Source organism: Cervus canadensis, chromosome 21, assembly GCF_019320065.1.
Source record: "Cervus canadensis isolate Bull #8, Minnesota chromosome 21, ASM1932006v1, whole genome shotgun sequence".
Classification (NCBI taxonomy): Eukaryota; Metazoa; Chordata; class Mammalia; order Artiodactyla; family Cervidae; genus Cervus; species Cervus canadensis.
This window is the reverse complement of record NC_057406.1, coordinates 10,114,090-10,137,580: the sequence shown is the minus strand read 5'-3', so window position 1 is coordinate 10,137,580 and position 23,491 is coordinate 10,114,090. Positions and strand designations below refer to the sequence as shown.

Below are 23,491 nucleotides of genomic sequence, written 5' to 3'. Positions count from 1 at the left end.
AACTATCTGGCTCATGAAGTGAGAAATAGCAAATCATTAAACAGTACTTAAAAACAGTGCTTGGAACACTGTAAGCGCTCAAACGTCCTTTTCACAGAGGCCAAGACGCCATTGCCCTTTTAAGGACGCCCCTCCCCACTTTTGCAGCTAAGCGGAATATCCGCTCAGGGATCCGGAAGTGACCTCAGAGCCCCTCAGAAACATGGCCCCGGAACGTTCTTCCGGAAGCGGTCATAGGCATCTCCGTGACGCACAGCGATTTAAGAGCGTCCCGCAGGGTTTCCATGGTGCAACCCTCAGCCCCGAGTCCTTCGGCTTTCTCTCGTTCCCGAGCGCACTGAACAAGGCAGGAGGCCAGTCGCTATCGCGACACTGACGCTGCTTGGGGGAGGGGTGGGGAGAACAAGTGACGCTCTAGGCAAGTCCGTCTTCATCTCTATGGTGCCGAATGCTCCTGCGCCCCGGTCCACCGCGTCGGGACGAACGTTGCCCCTTTAATTGGCGGAGGGCGGTGCCGAGGAGGTCCCGCGAGAGCGGCGGGGGGCGGGGGGCGGTGCCGAGGCTGGGGGCCCGTGGCCGATGGAGCCCGCGATGGAGCCGGAGACTCTGGAGGCGCGAATCAGTGAGTGTCCGGGAGGGGCGCGGGCCGGACCGGAACCGGAACCGGGGGCATTAGGCGGTCCCCTTCCCGATGGGGGCGGGGTACAGGGCGCCCCCTCCTCACGCTCCGCCCCCGGCCCGGTAAGGGGCGGTGTCCCAAAACCCATACTTCAGACCCTGGGGTGAAGAAGGGAGACCCCCACCAGCTGTATGGACCCGCAGTGGGAGCGAGTGCCACCCATCCTTCCGATTCCTGGGCCGCGACCCCCGGGGCGGAGTGAGCTGCGCCCAGCTCGGCGCCCAGAAATCCCGGGATGGAGAGCGCAGCCTACACTCTCCTCGGGCCCAGACTTATACGCGAAGCGAACACCCAAGTCATTCCCTGGACCCCGGGAGGGAGCAGGCGAGCGTCGCCGAGGGCTGCACCACACACCCAGGAGGGAGGGACCCTGTTCCCCTTAAAGCCCCGAATCCTCCACTTTCTGGCGGTGCCTGATGGGACTCCCTTCTGTCTGTTCCTTGAACTTGCAACTCAGATTCGGTTCTTTCCCCACCCAGGAAGGTAGGACCCACTAACCCATGGAATCCCCCCAAGTTCTGGCCACATAGAACCCCCTAAACTCCACAGGCTTGGGAGGGTCCCGCCTCAGACTCCAGAAGTAATTTCAAGTTCTCTATCACTACCCTTAGTTCAGTCCCTCAGATTTCTGCACCCCCACCATAGACTCCTGCCTCTCACCGAGTTTTCTCCAAAGCCCCGTGCACCCCTTCCTGTGTCTCCTCAGACCCAGCTTCCCACTCGTTAGGCTTCCGAGTGCTGATCCCCTCGCATGGTCCACCTGACCTCCCTATCCCACACTGCAGAAGATCCTCGCCTCTCATAACCCACTCTGGACTCTGCTCCTGAGAGCACAGCTTGCTTCTCCCTGGACTGGTGACAGCTCTTTCTTTCCGCTTACATCTGCACCAGGGCCTCAGGGAAGCCTCTGGGTCCACTCTCAGCTTAGCCCCTTGGTCCCAGGCACACCAGGGAGCCGCATAGGGTGATTTGGGATTATGGGCAACCCCTATTAAGCCAGTCTTCTGCAGCATTGAATCTCAGAACCAGACCATCTCCAGGGATGTTTCACAGTCAGTCTGGCCAGTGGAGGGGGAGGGCATGGAAAGGAAGCACTCAGCGGCCATCGAGACTGTTCTGGAATGCCACAAGTGTCCAGGTCTCCACAATCACTTGGGGGTGGGGGATGGGCAGGGCCCTGACTGACAGATCTGACTGGACGCAGGCCTTGAGCCATGGGTGGTACAGAACGGTGTCAAGTTTAGCAATAGTGGATGTTTTCTGAGAGGCCAAGGAGTTTGATCTCAGCAGCAGACAGGAGGCTGGTCTCTGATAGACTGGAGCTGAGGGTGTTTTTTTCTTCCTGTTGGTACCCTAGCCAAATTGTAAGTGCTTCCCTTGCAGTGATTGGGGGTGAAGAGTAGCTTTTGTTGGGTGAAATATGACATTGTCACCACTGTAGAGTGACAAAGTGGAGTCACACCCTGTTGTGAAACACCTCCTTCCCTGGGTGTTCTGCCCTGAGGCCTGCTGGGGGAAGTGGTCCCCCTAGGACGAGCTAAGAGGGCTGGGAGTTGAGGTCCAGGCCCAAAGAGGTTGGTCAGATCTCTTGGACCCAGAGGCCCTTGCTCTGAACCAGATGCAGAGAAGATGTCCCGTGATGCCACTGCTTCATCCTCCCTGGCTTCCGACTTAGGAGCAACTCTGGAACCAGTTACTATGTCCTCACTCAGACTCACGTGTCTCTTGACACTTTTAGGGACTTCCTGTTTTAGGTTCCCCCAGCTGGATGTCACTGAGTGGGCAATATCCAGCCCCATGCTGTCTTTCTAACTGCAGACTGATGTTCCCCAGGCTCTGTCCATGTTGTAGGACTGGGAGGCAGAGTTGATGGAGGGGAGCGCAGCTATTTCCGGTATTCCTGAGTGGTCAGCAGGGGCTTCATTTCTCCCAGGGACTGGAGGGCTCTGCAGGACTCCCAGAACAGAGACGTGTGCACAGGGAAAATGCTCCGTTCAGGTCTCCGCTCAGCTGGACCTCTGAGGGCCCTCCCAGAGAGCAGCAACCCCCAGAAACACACACACTGTCTATACCATCTCTCTGCTCTGAGTTTCTTTCCCTTTTTTTTTTTCAAATGCTCTGTTTTTCTTAACAGCACTCTGCAGCAGTGTACAGCACCCTGTTTGGTTGCTTGTCTGAGCAGTCAGTGTTTCCTGTGCTGGGCTGCTGAGTTCCAGGAGGATGGGGATTTTGTTCACTGTCGCAGGCCCACACTCAAAATATTTATTGAATAAATATGAATTGAATGATTGGTTGCCAGGCTCTGAGACCCTAGGGCGCCAGGCCTCCCGCCACAGCACAGGACCCCAAATAGGCAGGCAGCACATGCCGAGTCCTTAACCTGCCCCTGGCCACAGGTCCCTCTGCGTCCCACCTCCTGGGCTGTTCCTCCACGGCCCCCGCTCCATCCTCAGGCTGGGGCGGAACTGACCCGGACAGGCTGGGAGGTGACGGAGAGCCAGCTCTGGCTGCCCCCACCGTTCTCCCTGGGCAGAGTATGTTGTTATCCCAAATCATTCCTGATTTCACCGTAACCTTACAAATGGGAAATGGACGTTCGGAAAGGTTCTGTGACCTACTTAATAGTTTTTTGTGTGTTTTTTTGGTGTTTTTTTTTTTTCATTTTATTGAAGTATAGTTGGTTTACAGTGTTGTGTTCATTTCTGCTGGACGGCACAGTGACTCGGTTCTACACATATGTACATTCTTTTTTATGTTCCTTTTCATTATGGTTTATCCCAGGATATTGAATATATGGTTTCCTGTGCTCTATAGTAGGATGTGTTGTTTATCTTTAATTGTTGTTTGACCGACACTGGGGGGTCAGGCGGTTCTGTCTGGCCTTGTTTACCACCCCTTCCTGTTGGCCCTTTCCTAGCCACTAGCCATTCTGGATTTGAATGCCCCCAGAACCTCCCCCTGCCAACCTGCCGCCGAGCCCGCGTCCATTCACTCATTTACTGGGGGGAGACCGACGTGTACGTAAACGGCTGGGATGCGATGCAGTAGCAGACTTGGGCCCATGATGAGGGGCAGGTCTGGGGGGACACAGGAGCAAGCTGTCCTGGCAGTGCTGCCCCCAGGCAGGTATGACCTTAGATAAGGAGGAGGCATACCTGAGCTGTGCTCCTTATCACACCCCTCACGCCCTGCCCTGCGCTGTTATCCACGGCTCTTCTCACATGCAGCCCTTGAGTCATGTCATCCCCAGCCTGGTACTCCCTCTTGTGTTGCCCCTTCTGGGCAGCCTCCCCTGAGTCCCCTCCCCTGGTTCCCAATTCCCATGACCCTTTTGCCTCCCTCTGTCACCTTGTATTGAGAACCTAACTGCCCTTGGCCCACTTCCCAGCTGCAAAGCTCCTTGTGTTTGGAACTATAGCTTTTCTCCCCTTACCTCTGAGATCTCCTCTGAGAGTGAATTCTGTGAGAATTACAGGGACATTTTAGGAGCAGAATCAGAGGAGGTGTGGTTAGACAGGCGGAGAGGCTTACAGCAGAAGTGACAGTAAGGGAACAGCCCCTGAGCACTCTCTCTAGACGTGGGGCCCTTTGGGGAGAAGCTGCGAGGGGAAGCTGGTGGCCAGCAGGTCCTCTGTGCTCTGACCTGATGGACGTCAGCGCTGGGATCTTGGGGCCGTTAGGGCAGGGAGTCAAGGAGAGACCTTTCCGTGTGCTCAGTCGTACCCCAGGTTAGGAACTGAAAGAGGCAGGGGTATCCTTTCGCCAGGTCGCACTAGCCCTCTCGTCTCCTCCAGACAGAGCCACAAACCCCCTGAACAAGGAGCTGAACTGGGCCAGCATCAACGGCTTCTGTGAGCAGCTCAACGAGGACTTTGAGGGGTAGGTGACTTCCCTGTCCTTTGCTCACGTGCTCAGCACCTGCCATGCACACTCCAGACCTGGCCTTGGGCAGGGACAAGGGTGGGTTGAGACCCAGTTTGCGTTCTTAATGAGTTCCCAGATTAATGATGGCAGCAGGCACTCTGTGCCACCCTCTGAGGTGGGCCTTGCTGGACCCATTTTACAGGTGAAGAAACTGAGGCTCGGGGGACTCAGCAGTTGCCCTAAGATCTCACAGACCTGATGAGGCTCAGGGCTGCCTGACCCATGCCCAGGCTTGCTTGGGGAGGACCTGCCAGAGAACTGCATGCTCCCCAGTTGGGGTACCCTCTGCTCAAGGCAGAACCTGAACTGCCTGCATGAGACCCACACGGTGTGCTTGTCAAAACTGTCCATTGGTGGTGCATCCAGGCTTGCACTAGACCACTCGGCAGGGAGCTTGAGGGGGACGTTGTTAGCGGGCTCCCAGGTAGTGCTGAAGTTCGGGGAGTGCAGCCCAGTGTGCTTCACCTCCGCTGCACCCCCACAAGAATGCACCCCACCTCAGGATGCCATGGAGACAGCGTGACGTGCGTACTCCCCAGACCAGCTGCTCGGGCCCGAATCCCGTCCCTTCAGTTAGGGGGTTGCCTGGGCGAGTACTGGATACCTCCAGCCCTTCATCTCTGCCACTGTAAAGTGGGGGTGATAGTGCTGCCTGCCTCAGGGGGCTCTTAGGAGCTTAGGCAGGAAAATGGAGGTGAGTCGCCTTGCACATGAAGCACTCAGTACGTGTTAGCTGTTGCTGTCACTGGTGACAGGATCTGCTAGGTGATATCACCATTCTCCCAGCAGAATGTTCTGGGCACATTGTCATATTCTGCTCCCAGGCTGGGCCCCTGTAGACTGTGGGCATGTCTCTGTTACGATCTGGTAGGTGATGTCATCATTCTCCCAGCAGAATGTTCTGGGCATATTGTCATTTCTGCTCCCAGGCTGGGCCCCTGTAGACCGTGGGCATGTCTTGGTACTTGTCTCTACAGCAACCCAAGGATACAGCAGGTCATAGTTCTCAGTAAAGCCAGCCAAGGAGCTGAGCTCGTGCCTTTTCAAAGGTTGCCGGCCTGCGCTCCCTGCCTGGCCCTGCCCTGTTGTACCAGAGTCTCTGGCCCCAGTCAGTCCGAAGAGGGAGCTGGGCCTTTGCACGTGCCCTGCAGGAGCGTCTACAGACTACAGGTCCAGGGGGGAGAGTGGCAGCACTCTCGGGGTGCCCGGGGCTCTGTGACTAGTCTGGCTCTTTGCTCTTCCTCTCCCCCAGGCCTCCACTTGCCACCCGGCTGTTGGCCCACAAGATCCAGTCCCCGCAGGAGTGGGAGGCAGTCCAGGCCCTGACGGTGAGAAGGAGAAACGGTGCCGTCTGTTGCCTGACCGTGTGGATGGCAACAGGGGTCGGGGGGAAGACTGGGGTTTTTAGGGTCCCATCAGGCTCCTTTTTAGAGCCCAAGGGAATTGTGCCAAGATGGCCTAGAATAAGGGTGTGTGCCAGCCTTTGAAGGCCCCATGGCAACCAGTGAACCAATGGGCTGGCCTCCCACCCCAGACCCTGCACAGTTAGGCCTGTTGCAGGGACGAAGCCCTCGGTCATCTGGTCCAGGGATTCCCAGCTCCAGCTGTCCCTCAGATCTTCTGGAGGCTGAATCAGGGCCCCACTCCAGACCTGCTGACCAGAACACCCGTAGTGTGTGCATCCAGGAATCTTCATGTTTATAGAGCTCCCGAATGCATTGTGGAGCCCAACAAGGCCAGCCTGTTGATGGCCTCCAGACACAGGACAACACCAGGCACCCTTTTAGTAGTTATGTGTTTGTTTTAACATGTTAGGGTTTGGGTGGGGTTTTTTTTTGTCTCCTCACATATTAGTCCTCTGATTTCACATACATATAGCTTAGGATAAGGCTGAGGTTGATGGTGCCTATTTATGTTTCAAAAAAACCATCAAAGGAAAATAGTAAGAAAGTAATTTACAAGTGGTACTCAGATGTGGCCAAGCCATGGAGGGACTAGGTTGGTGATGTGAGTTGGGTGTCGCTAGGCTCTCAAAGTGGCCCGGCCCTGTCTTCCGGGGGTGGTGATCAATCTCAGGGGTCTCTGAACCTCAGAATCCTTTTTTTTCTCAAGTCGTTTTCTCCCTTCTCACTGCTGGTCTCTGGACTTCTGGTCCCTGGCTGAGGTGTGGGAGGGAGGCTGCCTCCTCTGACCCACCCAGGGGCCCCCGTACCTCACACCTTCCCTCCCCAGGTGCTGGAAACATGCATGAAGAGCTGCGGCAAGAGGTTCCACGACGAGGTGGGCAAGTTCCGCTTCCTCAATGAGCTCATCAAGGTCGTGTCTCCCAAGGTGGGTGCCTCTATCATATGCTCAGACCTCTGCTGTCATGGGGGGTTGAGCAGCGAGGATCCCAGATCAAGAGAGGAGGGTGACTGTCCTCCTCCTGACCCGGCACAAGCACAGACCCTTTCTCAAGGTCCCCTTCACACAGCTGGATCCAGGACAGCTGGGCTTCTAGGAAGAAGGTTCCAGGCTGCCCGATGGCTGGCTGACTCTGGAGCAGCTCGGCACTTAGGGAGGAATGACTGCAGTGAAAGAACAGCTTCCCCAATGAGGGCTGCTCAGGTCTGAGCTCTCTCCCTGCAGACCTGGCCATGGCAGGTCTGGGCACCAGGGAGGGGTGCCCTGGCGCCCCGCCTCGGTGTCTAGTGGAGGGTCTCCCTATCCCCACTCACAAGAGTGGCCTCCTTCAGGCCTCGAACCTGAGGCCCCAGAGTCCTCCCCTAGGTCAGGAACAGGTTTGGTGCCCCTTGTTGGGTAGGTGAGAGCCCACCCCTTTCACCCGTCCTCGATCAGGCCCGTCACTTGACCCAAGCAGCTGAATGACCCAGCAGCTCTTCTCAGGAGTTGACCAGTGTAAGACCTAGTTCCCTCAGCCGAGCATGCTGCTGGGAGACTGAATGGAGCCTGGGGCCAAACGGCCCCATGCCCGCTCCTTCCCTGGTCAGCCAGGAGCCTGGTGGCTCCCCCTTCCTGAGGTCACCAGGTTAAGGCTTCCATGAGCCGACTGTGAGTGGGTGCTGGGCTCTGGGCCTTTCGGCTCTGCATCCCCAGCATGGCCCCGCTACTGTTACCTTACTGAACAGGTGGGGGACTGGGATGCCCAGGGCCGGCTCAGCTTGGGAGCGGCAGGGCCTGGAGCTCTGCCAGGCTGGTCAGGTGGGACATGAGGGTCCTGTAGGCTGAGGTTTCTGAGGGAGTCCTGGGGAGGCAGCCAGGTTTGGGCTTGGGTCGGGGTTGCAGTGAGTAAGGCCAGCCAGTGCAAAGCCTCCTCTCCCCTCGGTCCTGAAGTACCTGGGCTCTCGGACATCAGAGAAGGTGAAGAACAAGATCCTGGAGCTTCTCTACAGCTGGACGATCGGCCTCCCTGAGGAGGTGAAGATTGCAGAGGCCTACCAGATGCTGAAGAAGCAGGGTGAGGCACCAGAGTTGGGGGTGACCGCCCCCTCTGCTCTGCCGTGGGGCTCCAGCAGCTTCAGGGCCCTGGCAGCAAGATCATGGGTGTGCCCTTTAACTGCTCAAGACCACAGAGTCAATGGGGCCTCTTTATGGCTCTGCCTGAGGCCAGATGGGCTGGAGAGAAGATGGGTTTGAGTCAGTCTTCCCCTCAGAGAGTGGCCCCCCATGGAATGGTCTCAAAATAGAGGCTCCTAACTACGCCCTCTGCCGGCTGCTATTTGGCATGGTAGTTCAGGAGCAGGTCTTGACCCCTGAAAGCCAGCACCAGCATGCTGGAGAAACCCTGCCCTCCACTTTCCCTCCTACCCTTGCCCGCCCCGCCCCACCCCAGTCCCTGAGACAGTCTCCCCACCTCCCTCTGCTGCAGGGATCGTGAAGGCCGACCCCAAGCTGCCAGATGATGCCGCCTTTCCCGTTCCTCCACCACGGCCGAAGAATGTGATCTTTGAAGATGAGGAGAAATCCAAGGTGAGGCTTCAGGGAGGGCCGGAGGAGGACCCCAGGCCCCTTGAGGGTCAGTGGATTCCAGCTGGCAGCGCTGTCCCTGGATCAGAGGCTCACACTGAGCACAGCTGTGTGGTGGGTGTGGGCACCAGATGGTAAGCCCTTACTCATGCTGATGCTGCCCGCATGGTGCCCTGCACTTCGTACACGCAGGCCTGAGCCTGGTGGCCCTGGGGTTGGTCTGAGGGTATTTCATAGGTTGATCAGCAGGTTGCCTGTCTTTATGTCTGTGACTCTCTCAGCGGTAGTTTTGTTAGTTTTGTGTTAAAGAAACATGTGCTCATGGGCAAAAACTTAAAACAGCCCAGAGGTAAGATAAAAAAGCTCTCTACCCAGTCGAGTCCCGGAGGGTAACTGCTGTTGAGTGTCCTGTACCTCCTTCCAGAAGAATTCTCTTGCAATATTAATGTAATTTTTCACACCATTTGTGGAGAATTTATTTCTGCCGGGCACTGTGGAAAGCACTTATGTGCAGTATGTCACTTGTCCCAGAGCCACCACATACGATCAAGATGTCAGTAGATTCTTTTTTTAAAAAAAACATAGGATTGATTTATTTTATTTCATCAGCCTCTCGGCATGTGGCATCTTAGTTCCCTGACCAGGGATCGAACCCACACCCCATGCAGTGGAAGAGTGGAGTCTTAACCCCTGGACTTCCAGGGAAGTCCCCACTGTCAGTAGATCCTTGCCACCCCATGGAGAGCTTAGTGACTTATTTATGTCCCACCTCCAGGAAAAGGAGCCAGCACGGGATGCCAGACCCAGAGAATGCCGTCACAGCGTGTCCCTCTGTCTCCACAGATGCTGGCCCGCCTGCTGAAGAGCTCCCACCCTGAGGACCTCCGAGCAGCCAACAAACTCATCAAGGAGATGGTGCAGGAGGTGATAGTTGAGCCCAGAGCTCAAGGAGGTGGCGGGAGGGGATGTTGAGCTGGGCCACCGAGGGGGGGTTGTGTGTATGTGTGGAACTCCGCAGTGACCCAGCTAAAGGGCTGTGGCAGCAGAGAAAGAGGGACCGAGTCAAGGGACCCTGTGGGCAGAGCTGGGGTCAGTAAGCGCAGAAGAAAGCATTTCCCAGCAGCCGAGCTGACCTGCGCTGGCTTCTGTGAGACTGTACCTCTTCTATAAAAGTGAGAAGGAAGTTAGCCCTTATTGTACTTAAGACAGAGTATGTATACAGAGAAGGAAGAACATACGTGTATTTCATAAGGACGTATACCTGTGTTGGGGGTGCATGCTGAAATCTTTTTTATTGATAAGGGTAAGTCATCAAAAGAATGCAGTCCAGACACCCAGAGGCAGATGTTCTGGGCTATCTTAGGGTAAGCTGTGTGCTCTGACAACCCAGAGAAAGGGCAGCCCTTTTCAAGGAGGGCGACTGTATCAGACAGCACAGTACAAGCCCGCCTTTCATTCCACAAGGGAGAAGCGTGCGGGGTGAGCAGAGAGGGTGTGGGATAGCAGGGTCCCTTGTGCAGCAGCCTTTCAAGGCCATGAGCTCCCTGCCACTTGCTACACACTGACAGACACCTCACGGGGTTCCGGCACTAGTTTCTCTGTTGGTGACCACTCAGGTTCCTTTCCCTCTCAAGCACAGGCACCTCCTTTCAAGGCACAGACAAGGAGCGGGAGGGTTGTGTAGAACCACAGGTGTAGATATAGGTCCCAGGCCTCCAGCATCAGCTGGCAAATGTGCTGGACTCAGATTCCTGGGCCACCCCTGGAGAGTCTGATGAGCTTGTGCATCCAGGGCATTGGCGAGAGGAGAGGAAGAGTGAACGCAGGGCTGGCCAAGGGCTTCTTGGACCAGAGTACCCTGTCTGGGGCCCGAGGGGCTCTTCGCAGGGGCTGATCCCACACCCAGTGGGCGCCCTCCAGAGTGGTGTGGGGCAGCATCCTGGCTCAGGTCCGGGCCTGACCCGGGCTCTCTGGGGCTGTTTGCCAATGCCTCCCCAGGACCAGAAGCGAATGGAGAAGATCTCGAAGCGGGCGAGCGCCATCGAGGAGGTGAACAACAACGTGAAGCTGCTGACGGAGATGGTGATGAACCACAGCCAGGGCGGCGCGGCGGCCCGAAGCAGTGAAGACCTCATGAAGGTGCGCCCGCCCCCACCCGGCCTCCCCACCCGCCCCGGTGCTCCCGCCGGCCCTGACCTGCTTGTCCTGCTGTCCCCAGGAACTGTACCAGCGCTGTGAGCGCATGCGGCCCACCCTATTCCGACTGGCCAGTGACACGGAGGACAATGATGAGGCCTTAGGTGAGCTGCTCTTAGAAGGAGCTACCACTAGGGGGCCCCCCTTCTCCAGCAGTGATCTTGGGTTTCTCCACTTGGAGGAAGAAGGAAGCGAAGCTGAGGGGCTGACCCTGAGAGACTATGCGCCAAGCCCCCCCCTTTGCAGACATCTCGTTTACTGCCTGTAAGCGCACAGGAGGGAGAAGTGTTCCTTTTTCACAGCTGGGGTTCAGGGAGGGAAGTGGCCTGTCCAGAGCAGAGAGCAGAGTGGTGGCAGAGCCAGGGAGGACCGGAGGCTCTCCCTCCAGACGCTGCCTCCTGGTAAGGGTGAGCCCAAAACCAGGAGCAAGCCCCTGAGGCCTGAGCGCCTGCAGAGCTGGGCCCCGTGGCCACACGTAAGGGTCTCCCCCTTGTGCTGTGGCAGCGCACGAGCCACAGCCTCCCCGGCAGCGGTCTAGGTGCCACCTCAGCCTCCAGTCACGGAGTTCCCTGAGCGCCTCCCGCGTGCCAGGTAGCCGGTGCGCCCAGGAGACTCGCCCCTCAGCTCCCTCTCAGCCCTGGCCCCCAGAGGACCTGGTTTGTGCCAGACACTGTTAACCCCGGGGCCGTGGCAGTGATCAAAATAAACAGAGCCAAATCCCCCAGGAGCTTTTATCCCGATGAGAGGAGACAGGAAACTGAGGGTGTGAGCCTGGCAGTTTGTTGGGCGGTGGTAAGGGGCATGGAGAAAAGCAGGGGAGGACCTGGGGGTGTGGGGCCAGAGTGAGGGAAGGCCTCCCTGAGGTGATGTGGGTAAAGACTGGAAAGCAGGAAAGGGTGAAGCTGTGTGAAGATCCAGGGGTCTCCAGACAGCAGGGCCAGTGTGGGGGCCTGGAGGCCAGGGCCCACGTCTGTGTTGAGGGGCTGGCAGGGGGCAGCGAGGAGACTGGGTGAGGGTGGGTCATGAAGTGCCTGAGGCAGAGGAGTCAGGATGGGCTGCCCCCAAGCCCCGCCCCCTCCCACAAGGCTTGGGATGGATGTGGGCACTCCTCTCCCCCCGGAGGCCCCCACAGTCCTTCAGCCCAGCCCCTCCCTCCTGCCTGTTCCAGCGGAGATCCTGCAAGCCAACGACAACCTTACCCAGGTCATCAACTTGTACAAGCAGCTGGTGCGGGGCGAGGAGGTCAACGGTGATGCCACCACCGCCTCCATCCCCGGTGAGGAGGTGGCGGGAGAGCTGGGAGGGCCCACCGGCCAGAGTCCGGGGTGGGGTGCTGGTCCCAGAGCTCAGTGGCCCCTTAAGATGGGGGAGGCGCCCACTGGGAGAGCTGGGGGAGGAGTCTGTGCCAAGCCTGCAGCTGCAGGGGAGGAAGTCTGGATGCGGGGCGGAGGGAAGGGGGCTGAGGGTCTGGCAAGGACAGGCTGGAGAAAGAGGGCCTCCCTTTCATTTGACAAATCTGACGCCTGTTGTATGGACCTGGATGACATCCTGAGGCTTAGTTTAATTATCAGAAGTGCATGGGGGGGCTTGATACATAGACATTACAGCTCAGCTCCACTCTGGGTAGAGCAACAGCCAGGAGAGGCTAGAATGGGCCCTGTTAGGAGAGGTGGGGGGGGGGGGGCACTACCCGGAAACAGCAGAGTCTAAGAGGGGCCTTAAAGGACGAGAGGCAATCCGCCAAGTACTAGGGAAGCAGGAAGTATGTTCTGTGCAGAAGGGACACCATGTGCCAAAGAAGGGGCTTGGAGAGCAGGTCCCAGGCAAGGCCAGTGTGGCCAGGAGGGGGAGCTGGCTGCTCCCCAACGCCCGGACTCTGTGTGTCCTCTGCCCAGGGCTGGCCTGACTCTCCTTTCCCACCCCAGGGAGCACCTCGGCCCTTTTGGACCTCTCAGGGCTGGATCTTCCTCCGACAGGCACCACCTACCCAGCCGTGCCCACCCGCCCTGGCAACCAGGCCAGCCTGGAGCAGCCCAGCACCTCGGTTTCCCTGCTGGATGATGAGCTCATGTCTCTGGGTGAGGAAGGGGCTGGGGCTGGGGCCCGGAGCAGGGCAGGCTCAGCTGCAGGTGGGGGATGATGCCCCCAGCACATAAGGGAGCTTTCAGAACATGGTCAGGTCAGCTTGTTCCTCCTCTTCCTCCTCCTGTGAGTCCTGTGGAGAATCGGGGATGGGCATCAGGCCCATTTCACAACTGAGGAGGCTGAGGCTCAGAGAAAGGAAGGAGATCGTGCCAGGTCCTACTGTCAGGGGTGAAGCTGGCCCCACCTCTGATAAGCCAGCCACACCTAGGATCTGGCGGCCTAAGGGAAAACAAAGGGACTTCCCTATAGCAGGTTAGAGCTTAGAATTGGGAGCTACCCAGGCGAAAATCAGCAATCTCCTCGCCCTTGAGAGGAAGAGAAGGGGGGCTCTAGGCTCTGAGCACCAGAAGCTCCAGGAAAGCCGAGCTCTGTGACCCGCGCTGGTCCCAGACCAGGCCTGCAGTCACTACAGGCAGGGTCAGCGCTCCTGAGCCTGGCGGGGAAACGGGCTCACCCCTGGGGCAGAGCAGGGGTACCCAGCTGGGCACACAGTTTTCGAGTTCCCAACTTTCAGGGGCAGCCGCCCCATCTGAGAACGTTGAAGCAAGAGAGCCTAGTAGCCACCTCCTCACAGTAGCCCTGAAGCTGTGACAAAATAGAGGTAGGTGGTCGGGCTCTGTCACAGGAAGCCTTACCCTGTCAGGCGTCTCAGAGGATATGTTAGGAAAGTGACTTGGAAGCCGAGTCAGACTGAGTTCTCCTGAGTTGGTTCTGAGGTAAAACCCACACCTGATGGACTCCAAGAAGCGATGGAGGGCCGGGTTCCCAGCGGGGCCACCACGCTGCTGTCTTAGCCCTGCTCCCTTCAGCCCAGGACACAGTGAGGCCAGCGCCCCTGGTTTACAGATGCCAGAGCCAGGCTCCGAAAAGCTGAGCTACTTGCCCAGAGGGCCACGAGCTTTGGGCGAGACCCTCCGATTCTGAAGCCTCCCTGGGAACCTCTCTGCTGCTCTGACTCGGCCGTCAGCCAGGACAGGGAAGCGAGGGCTTGGAGTGCGGAGAGGAGATGAGGGAGACAGCGGACCAGGTCGAGGTCCCCTCTGCGGGCTGGTCAGCCAGCACCCCTTCCCTGGGAGGCTCTGACCGCAGGGCATCCCGAGGCCTGCATCGGAATCCCTCCACCCGCCCCCTTTGCCTTCCCAGCCTGCGCTGGGCGGCAGCTACCTGACCTGGTGGTGGGTGTGTGAGCCCAGCCCCCACCCCACCCCCAGCCCGCGGCTGCGGCGAAGCCACCTCCCCGTGAGAGGCTCTGCGTGCTCTGCACTTCCTGTCCCCATGGCGCTTCAGCAGAGCCCTGAGCCTCCAGCTTCCTCTGCTTGCTGCTCAAAGTGAAGAAAATGTGGGACCCAGAACCCGAAGTGGCAGGGCAGCAGCCGCCTAGCTCCCCAGCTCGGGGCAGTGGAGGAAGCCTGGGACCACAAAGGGGCTCGTCCTGAACGGTTCTCTGTGGCAGGAAGGGTGCGGGGTGGGGGTGGGGCAGGCCGCCCAGGCTTCCCGTCTGCCAGAGAGGGCGTCCGGGCGCCTCTGCATCTGAATTGTCCGATTCATTAGCAGCAGCAGTCCTCTGAGGCAGATGCTGCTGTTGTCTCGTCCTACAGACGAGGCGCAGGAAGGTTGTCACCAGCCCGGGGTCACAGCTGAGTGGCAGAGCTGTGTTTGAACACCAGTCTTCGGGCCTTTCTCTGCTCACGTCCAGACACTGGGCTTTCCAGTGGTGTGACCGTGGGCAGGTTGCTTAACCCCTCTGAGCGCCTGCTTCCTCATCCCTAAGGGAGGCGTGAGAAGCCCACGCCATCCTTTTAAGGTTGCCTGAGGACTGAGGCCCGTGTCTGCAGTGCCTGCCCCAGGGGTGTGGGAGCTGATAGTCTCCACTGTTGGCCTTGGTCTCAGGCATGTCCGGATGAGGAGGCCCAGCAGCTGCAGCCTCCCTCACCTCTGCCCGTCAGGTAGCACGTCAGCTTCTTCTTGTTCCGTCAGTAAGTCGTGTCCAACTCTGTGACCACCCGTGGATTGCAGCACGCCCAGCCTCCCTGTCCCTCACTGTCTTATTCAGGCTTTGCTACAAAGAAGACAGAGGTCAGACTGGCTGGTGACCCACCCCCCTCTACTGACCAGCAGGCAATGAGCAGCCCCTTCCAGAGGGGCCACTGCCCTCTTTGCCCCTGTCAGCCAACCTTTTGGCACATGCCAGGGTAGACGAGGCCTTTTATGTCTGCCCTGGCCATCATCCGCATGGTGTGCTCAGGGCCCCTGCGGCCCAGCCCAGGGTCGCTCAGAGTCTAGGTCAGGCCTGGGCCCAGCGCCCCTCTGATGCTCAGAGGATATCCCTCGAGTCAGTCATTGGGCGGGCACTGGATGCTGACTCCTGCCGCCTGGATCTGTGAGTCTACGGACCTCACATAGTGTCCCCCACCCCCCGCGCCAGCTCCCACCTGCCCTCTGTCGAACGAAGGTGACCTCAACCCTGACCTCAGTGGTTGAGTTGGCCTCTGAGCGGCAGGAGAGGAAGCATGTTTGGGCCAGTGAATGGGCCCTTGAGATCTTCGGTTTCTACTTCTCTCTGCTGGTTCCCTCTGAGACAGGGAGGGGGTTTGTCCCCTTTGAGCTGAACCTCTTGGAAGAGGGGGCGCAGGGGGAGGGTGGAAGCCAGGAAACCCTGACCTAACAGAGCCCCCCTTGCTGTCTTGCCTCTGCTCACAAATCCAGCTCCTTTCCCTCTGTCTCGCTTCCTTGTAGGCCTCGGCGACCCCACACCCCTCTCTGGCTTGGATGGTGCTGGGTGGAACAGCTTCCAGGTAGGAGCGGCCCTTCCCGAGGCGGGGCAGAGGAGCTGGGACAGACAGCCTGAGGGGGCCGGGATGGAAGAGGTGGGCAGGAGGGCCCAGGGCAGGGGCGGTGGGGCTGGGGGGCACCCATCCCAGGATGGAGGGAGGTCGGCGGGCCTCTCCTCACTTCCAACGCTTTTCGCTGAGGTCTCACCCTTGGGTTTCCTTGGGTTGAGCTGGGGGCTCCCCGTTCCTTTCTTGTGACTCTGAGGTCCTTGAAATGGGATGGTTTCTCAAGTAGAACCCCAGATCAGACTTGGCCGCCAGTGGCCCTGGAGTGAGGGGTGCAGGCCTGCGGGAACATCATCTGCACCTCTGCCGCTTCCCCAGACACCACCCGCCAGGAGGGGAGGGGGCCTCAGGGCGGCACCAGGTGACCCAACACCTTTTCAGCGCAGCCTCACCCCCCTGCATCCTTTGTACACCTAACAGTCGTCTGATGGCATGGAAGCCCCAGCCCCGACTCCAGCTCCCAGTGTGGACAGTGGGCCCCCAGCGCAGACATCCCCGCCCGCGAGCAGTGGTCTGGATGACCTTGACCTCCTGGGGAAGACCCTCCTGCAGCAGTCGCTGCCCCCGGAGTCGCAGCAAGTGCGGTGGTGAGGGCCCACCCTGCCCAGACCCTCCCCTGCCCCGGGCCCAGCAGAAAGGGCCCTGGTGCTGGTTTGCTCAGCGAATGGCATGGCCAGAGCACCACCACGTGCCAAGTGCTGCCCGGGGCTCGAGGGACACAGCAGTGACCAGGGGAGGCGCAGGGCCCGTCCACCAGGGCATGGACCATATGAGACACAGGTCCGTGCCCCACTCACACGCCCTCCCCCAGGCCTGCCGGCCCCTGAGAAAGACCCAGAGGGCTGCCAGGAAGGAGGGCGCTGAACCCCCAAGTGGGTGGGGGGAGCACGAGCTGCCTGCTCCAAAGTGAGGAGACCACGGCCAGAGAGACGGGGTGTCTGAGCCAGCCATTAGGGACCGCAAGGACCCCAGCCTTTCCTGTGCCCCTCATCTTCTGGCCATTGAAGACTTACCACTCGATGCACCGTCCCCCCAATAAGGGAGAAGCAGCAGCCAGCCCCCCGGCTCACACTCCGGGACCTGCAGAATAAAAGCAGCTGCAGCTTGCCCAGCTCCAGTGCCACCGGCCTGCTCCACTCCGTGTCCCCTGAGCCCCCCGGGCCTCCGCAGCAGCCCACGCCCACCGAGCTCTCGCTGGCCAACATCACTGTGCCTCTGGAGTCCATCAAACCCAGTGAGTAGGGCAGCGGCGCGGCAGGGGCCGGCCCAGCTGGGGCAGCTCCCTGCCTGTGCCCCCCCTCCTCCCCCAACCTTGTGCTGTCGGGAGCTAGATCGGGGGCAGCAGGTGGGAAGATGGGCTCCCCTCCTAACCCTGCCCAGCTTGGTGGGGGCTCTGGGTAAGATCTTCCCCTTCCTAGGACTTAGTTTCCTCACCGGTCCCGGAGTCACAGAACTGCATTTGAAACTCCAGGATAGAGAATTCCTTGGCAGTCCAGTGGTTAGGGCTTGGCACTTTGACTGCCAAGGGCCCAGGTTTGATCGAAGATCCCACCAGCCATGCAGCATGGCCAAAAGAATAAATAAACTCCAGGGTGACCAGGGGACTTCTTATGGGTGGCCCCTGCATTGCTCCCCGGGAAGGGCAGGGCCAGGACACAGGGAGGTCTGGGGGGGGTTCTCTCCAAGACCACAGGGATAAAGACCCAGGTCTGAGCCTGTGCTTCTGCCCAGGAGCAAAAGAGAGGCCACTTACCGTACCAGACTATGACCAGACAGGAAGACTGGCCAGTCTTCTCAGCGCTCACCATCTTGTAAGCTCACGATGACAAGGGCAGTCCTTGGGAGCTGGTTAGTGGTCTTACACTGTCTTAGCAGCCTGGAGGACCCTGAGCTCAGAGAAACAGAGTGACTGTACCTGGGTCACACAGCGAGATCGTGCCCACAGCTCATGCACAGCCTTCTACTCCAGCATGCCAGGAGCAGCCACACGGCACTGCGTGAGCCCGACTAGGACTCAATTCCAGGGTGGGCGTCCTGCCTCCACCATCATGCTAGAAGTCAACCTGCCCATCTTGGCCCCAGACTATACCCCTGACTGCACTGCTGCCCAGGGTCAAGGCAGCACGCTGGGTCTGGGTCTTCTCATTCATTCCCAGCAGAGCAGCGAGCCCTGGGGTCAGCCGGGTGTGAAGGGCTGATCGGTGGTGCTTGGACTCAGGCTTAGCACCCCGCCCCCGCCCCCACCCTCTGCCCCCATGAACCTCTCCCCGTCTCCCTTGCCAGGCAGCATCTTGCCGGTGACCGTGTATGACCAGCATGGCTTCCGGGTCCTCTTCCACTTCGCGCGAGACCCACTGCCTGGGCGCTCCGACGTGCTGGTGGTGGTGGTTTCCATGCTGAGCACCGCCCCCCAGCCCATCCGCAACATCGTTTTCCAGTCAGCTGTCCCCAAGGTGACATGGGTGTGCCTCCCTCCTCAAAGCAGGGTGATTTGGGGCTAGATAGGGAGCCAGCTCTCCAGAGCAGGGGGTAGGGTCTCTGTCTCTCTCAGGGAGTCAGCGGGTAGGAGGGAACCCAAGGGCAGGGCCCTAGGGCCCTCAGGGTGGAGCTGACAGGAGGCTGGCCTTGTTCCCGAGGGACTGGGGACAAGGACCCAGGGCTGGCTGTCCCCAATCTGTCCTCTGACCCTCCACAGGTCATGAAGGTGAAACTTCAGCCACCCTCAGGCACGGAGCTGCCAGCGTTTAACCCCATCGTCCACCCCTCAGCCATCACGCAGGTCCTGCTCCTTGCCAACCCCCAGAAGGTGAGGGACCCAGCTTTGACGGCGTGGCCATGGGGTGGGGGCAGCCTCTTCTCCCGCTCTGACCCTCTGCCTTCGCCATCTCTGCTTCAGGAGAAGGTTCGCCTCCGCTACAAGCTCCTCTTCACCATGGGCGACCAGACCTACAATGAGATGGGCGACGTGGACCAGTTCCCCCCACCAGAGACCTGGGGGAGCCTCTAGAACCGAGAGGGCTGGGGAGAGGAGGGGCCACAGGACTGGCTGCTGCCAAGCCTAGGTGGAGGCCGTGGTGGCCTGGGACACCCTTTGTTCCCATGGCCATATTCCCCTGGGCCTGGTGCTTCTCCCTCACCTCTGCAGCCCCCGCCATCCTTGCCCCCTCCCCTACGGAGCCAAACCCAGCAGGAGGCTGGGCCTGGGTTTGCACTGGTGGGGACCGTCATCACAGGTGGGAGCCTGGAGCAGGGAGGGGCCACACGGCCCCGGAAGGACTTGGGGTCGTGGGGGAGAAGCATGGCTGTCGGGCAAGGGCCAGGGCCTCAGGCCTAGCCCAGACCCCAGCCTGGGGAGTGGTCCTCCCTGCCTGTCTCTTATGCCTTATGGGAAGGCCCAGCCATAACTCGGGGCCGTGCTGGAGCCGGGACCAGCTCAGGCCTCCTCCATAGGAACCGGGTGACTGTGGGGGTGACGCCTGCACCCCCAGCCCTTTGCACTCTTGGGTTTGTGGTTTGATTCTCTTAGCTTTTCTCTCTGAGTGGCCCTGTGGTCACCGTCTCAGGGGGCCCAGTGCGGGGAGCCCCCCACCTGTTCCCCACTCCTCCTGGGGATCTCACTCTACCTGCCTGGCCCCTTTGCTGTCAGGCCTCTGGGTGGGGAGACTATGGGGGTCATGTGACTGCTGGCCCAAAGGTAATGCCCCAGGGGGTGGCCGCAGCAGGGGGCTCTGGGCTCCTGGCCAAGGGAGGTCCTACACTGGAGTTCTTGCGTGTCTCTTTCATTCATTGGGCTTTGTTCACCCATCTATCCATGGGCAGAAGTGGGGTCGGTGTGTGAGTGAGAGCAGGAGTATTTATGGAAATAAAACGTCCTTTTTTCCTGGACCAGCTGCTCTTTTGGCCCTTCTGAGAGAGGGAGTCAGGAAGGATCCAGGCGTGCAAGGTCCCTAAGGGCTGCCCCGCAAACTTCTCTGCCTCTCCTGGGAGATCAGGCCACAGTTCCCCTCCTCGCTGCTCCCGATCCCGGCACCGGAAGAGGCCCTGCTCAGGGGCCTGTGGCCACTGCTGAGTCACCAGAGAGGACCCGGGGGGCTGTGGGGGGCCCAGAGCCATCCCAGCTGGAAGTGAGTGGCTGCTTGGGCCTGCCAGGAGCCCCAGCTGCCGCAGACACTGAAGGGGAGGCCCCTGGCCACTCACTACTTCCTCTTGCTGCGCTCAGCCCGAAAACACAACTGCAGCGCAGCATCATCCGAGGCCCCTGCCTCAGCTTCTCCTTCTTGCCAGAGGCTGCTCCCAAGGCGCAGGCACCACCAACCGCAGCCTCTTTCTGCAGAGGCCGAGGGGCCTCGAGCAGGGCCCCCTGCCATTCCCAGGGACAGCACACTCCCCCTGTGTTTTCGGGGTGTTTCTCTTCACTGGGAGGCTGGGGTCCTGGCCTGGGGCGTGGCCTAGAGACTGGCAGCCGAGGGAGCCAACCAACGTGCAGGAGAGCCGTTGAAAGGCATGGCCAGGGGCCTGCCCTGTGGCGGGGAGCCGGCTCTCCGTTCCCTCTGCTCTCAGCTCACAGACATCTGGGGAAGCCTGCCCGCCACTTCTCTTTCCTAGAAGATGGGAGTTCTGCTTTGAAGAGTTTTCACTTTTGTCTAACCCAGTGTTTCCCAAGTCTGAATTTGGGCGCTGAACACCGTCATGTACATACTGTTGGGAAGGGCTGGAGGCCAGCCCAGCCTGTGTGCTCTTCTCCATTCAGCAAATGAGGGCTCTTCTCTGTGCCAGCCGACACTGGACGCACAGGGCAAGGGCTTCTCCACGGGAACGGCGTGCTGTCTAGGGCACAGGAGAGGGAGCAAGGCCTCTGAGTCGGCATCTCCAGCTCCTCACAATCGGGAGCCTCCTGTCAGATCCGCCTGGTGTGACCACCATCCCACATCTGGGCCTGCAGACACCCTGACCTCAGGCTCCTGGCCTCCTTCCTGTTCGCCTCCCTACTCTCTGGGCAGGAGTCTGCCTAACATTTAAACGATGCCTCAGAAAGATAATCTCTCCTTGGAATGTTCTTTTAAGAAGCATGTTATTTTACATGAGACAAAACCCTGCTCCCTGTAGCATGCCCCTAGGGTCCCAGAAACTCCCTTCAGAAGCATATGTTCCACAGGCCATGGAAGGGTGGTTGTGGGCCTGGGCGCCCGCGTGACTGCCAGCCTGGGACCTCTGGCTGGCTGTGTGACTTTGAAGAAGGTGCTTCCTTCTCTGGCCTTTAGGTTCCTTGTTTGAAAAGGTGGGAGGGACCCAGTGAGCTGTAAGGCCCCTCTGAAGAATCCTTGGGCCAAAGGGCCCCCCGGCCGTCAACTTCCAGTGACCACAGGGACAAGGAGATCTGTCCAGTCTTTTGGACCACCCTTCCCTGATCCAGTCTACCCATCAGCCGTCTGCCTGTCCGTCCCGCCAAGTGCCTCCTGAGCGGCCCTGTCATGTCAGACCCCTGAGCCAGGAGCATGGCCACCGGGAGCTGGAGGTGGACTGGAGGTGCCCCATGAGCCTGCATCTGTCTGAGGGGCCAGCTGGGGTGCTCTAATCAGAGGGGGGCGCCCTTTGCGTCCACCACCTGTTGCATCATCCCCAAATACGGGGTGTCAATCTAGACAGGTCCAGAGCCTCTGGAGCCTTCAGGCTGGGAGAGGGGGACACAAGGAAGTATTCTCTGCCTCCTCAAGGGTGACCCCCACCTCCACCCCAGGAGCAGTGGGACTTCCCAGGCCTCAAAGCCACACTTCCACTTCTTTTTGTGAGGCTGGAGGCAGCTACTTTCCTAAGAGCAAGCACAGGACACTGCTCATCCCTTCATAGCAGCCAAGAGAGCCAGAGGCCACCGCTCACCCAGAGAGCCTGTCTCTGCTGTTCCCTGATGCCCCTGCCCGCATCCTCCACAGGCCCCGTGGCAGGGTTCCAGGCCAGCAAGGTAGATAAGAGGGAAGCCGGCCTAACCTGGTGCCTCGCTAGGCCTGGAGCAAGCAGCCCCTCCCTCCAGCCCAGTGAAAGTAAGAAACTTGAGGCTTGGGGAGCTTATCTAGTGCCCGAGGGCACATGTTAGAGCCCAAATGTGACCAGCAGTCCTGGGAGGTGACCACCCTGACTGCACATCACCACCCTCCTCACCACTGGCAAGTGCTGTCCCCCAGGGCCAGGGTTGAGGGCACACGGCTCTCCAGAGCTATCCGGACTGTGGTGTGTCCCTGCCCCAGCTCCACCCAGGATTTCCTGGGAGGTCCTTTTGGCTTGAGGACATTTCTGGAACCGCAGAAATGATGGCCACCCGCTTAGCTGCTCCGGGCAAAAGCCTCCACATGGAGGGCAGCACCGATCCGGCCACAAACACTTTGTCAAGTGTCTAAAAGGGGATGTTTTTGCTCGGTTCTGTGGCCCCACCGCTGACCCCTGCTACCACCACCTCGACGCCAGCCATTGGCCTTCCTGCCCACATCCTGCTGGAGCTTCAGCAGCGGGCGCTTCCCAGGCCGTCGCAGGTTTTTGCAGACAATCTGCACTGAAGCTGCTGAGCCTCCTGAAGCAGCCACGGGGATTAAGGCGGGAGGTAGGGGCGGGCAGGGACCAGCATTTCTGGAGTCTCCAGGCAGTTCCATCTGGCGCAGCAGGAGAGCACGTGGCTGTTTTGGAGCCTGTCGAATCTGCTTCCTAACTTGGCTTCTACCATTTAGCCGGCCAGGGACGTGGGCCAGGAGCCTGGGTCTACTCACCTATAAAACCCCATGATCCCAACCTCACTGGAGAAGGTGCTAGAAGTATCTGACAATAAGTGCCATTGTTCCCACCTAGCAGGACACAGAGGGCAAGGGGGCAACTGAGGCAGGAATGGGGGTTAAAGGATCTTTCCGTTCCTGACTTTGCAGGCTGAATAATAAACAGGGTCAGGCACTGTCTTAATGCATTTTACATATCAATTTATTTAACACAACACCCTATCAGGTAGATGCTATTATTATCCTCAAGTGAGCAAAGGCTCAAGAAAGTGAACTGCCTCAGCTCAGGCCACCCTGCTAGTGAGAGGCTGAGCCCAGCTATCCAGCTCTGTCCACACCAGTAAGCTCTGTTCCTGCCGTCTCTGGGCTGGAAATAAATGTCCATTGATGCAATATCTTCACTTGCCATTCAAGTTGGCTATTTATTGAGCTCCTGTGACTGTGGCACGTTGTTCAGCCCCTTGAATTCAGCGTGAGCCAGACAAGACGCAGGCCCTTGTCAGGAGGACACTCCAGCAAGTCATTGGCTGGTGACCTCTGTGGTCCCACGTATGCAGTTCTAAAACTATGATCTCAGCATTCACAGATTGAAACCTCTGTGTCTGAAAGTCTCTGATGACAACATCTTTTGAAGGAACAGCTTATGCTCCAACTACAAGGGCTTCAAACCTTTATTTGATTGTTGATGATCTGAGTGTGCTCGAGCTTAAATATACCCTAAAATATACCCCTCACCCAGCTAAGAGGTATGTCAGTGCCACCCAGGCTGGACACAGAAGAGCCAGGTGCCCTTCCTGCAAAGGCTCTTGGCTTTGGTTGGAGGGGAGTCTGAAGCCCAGAGGGGAGGCTCAGAGTTCAGGTGGCCTGATTATACGGCTCAGTTGTTTCCACAGCAGCTGCTGCTGCAGTCCACAGGGACTGAACCCTCCTCAAGCTGGAGCTGGGGGCTTAGGCTCAGGCAAAACTAGGAAGGACAGAGGTACAAG

At 59.0% G+C, this 23,491-nt stretch overlaps 1 protein-coding gene across 3 annotated transcripts; it reads left to right on the top strand.

The window, feature by feature from the left end:
• On the top strand, positions 1-19,632 carry GGA1 (golgi associated, gamma adaptin ear containing, ARF binding protein 1). Of its 3 annotated transcripts, none has more exons than XM_043440736.1 (17): positions 1-622; positions 4,474-4,558; positions 5,856-5,931; positions 6,836-6,934; positions 7,937-8,060; positions 8,472-8,572; positions 9,413-9,493; positions 10,568-10,708; positions 10,788-10,869; positions 11,934-12,041; positions 12,691-12,843; positions 15,647-15,705; positions 16,168-16,334; positions 16,788-16,981; positions 18,031-18,200; positions 18,443-18,553; positions 18,644-19,632. In XM_043440736.1, the coding sequence occupies exons 1-17, from the start codon at positions 580-582 to the stop codon at positions 18,752-18,754; spliced, it is 1,905 nt and encodes a 634-aa protein (XP_043296671.1). In that variant the 5' UTR covers positions 1-579; the 3' UTR covers positions 18,755-19,632. The 3 variants fall into 3 exon arrangements, with proteins under 3 accessions (XP_043296671.1, XP_043296670.1, XP_043296669.1); XM_043440735.1 differs by having other exon boundaries at positions 4,446-4,558; positions 12,742-12,843; XM_043440734.1 differs by having other exon boundaries at positions 4,446-4,558.
• Positions 19,633-23,491: the final 3,859 nt, after the last annotated feature.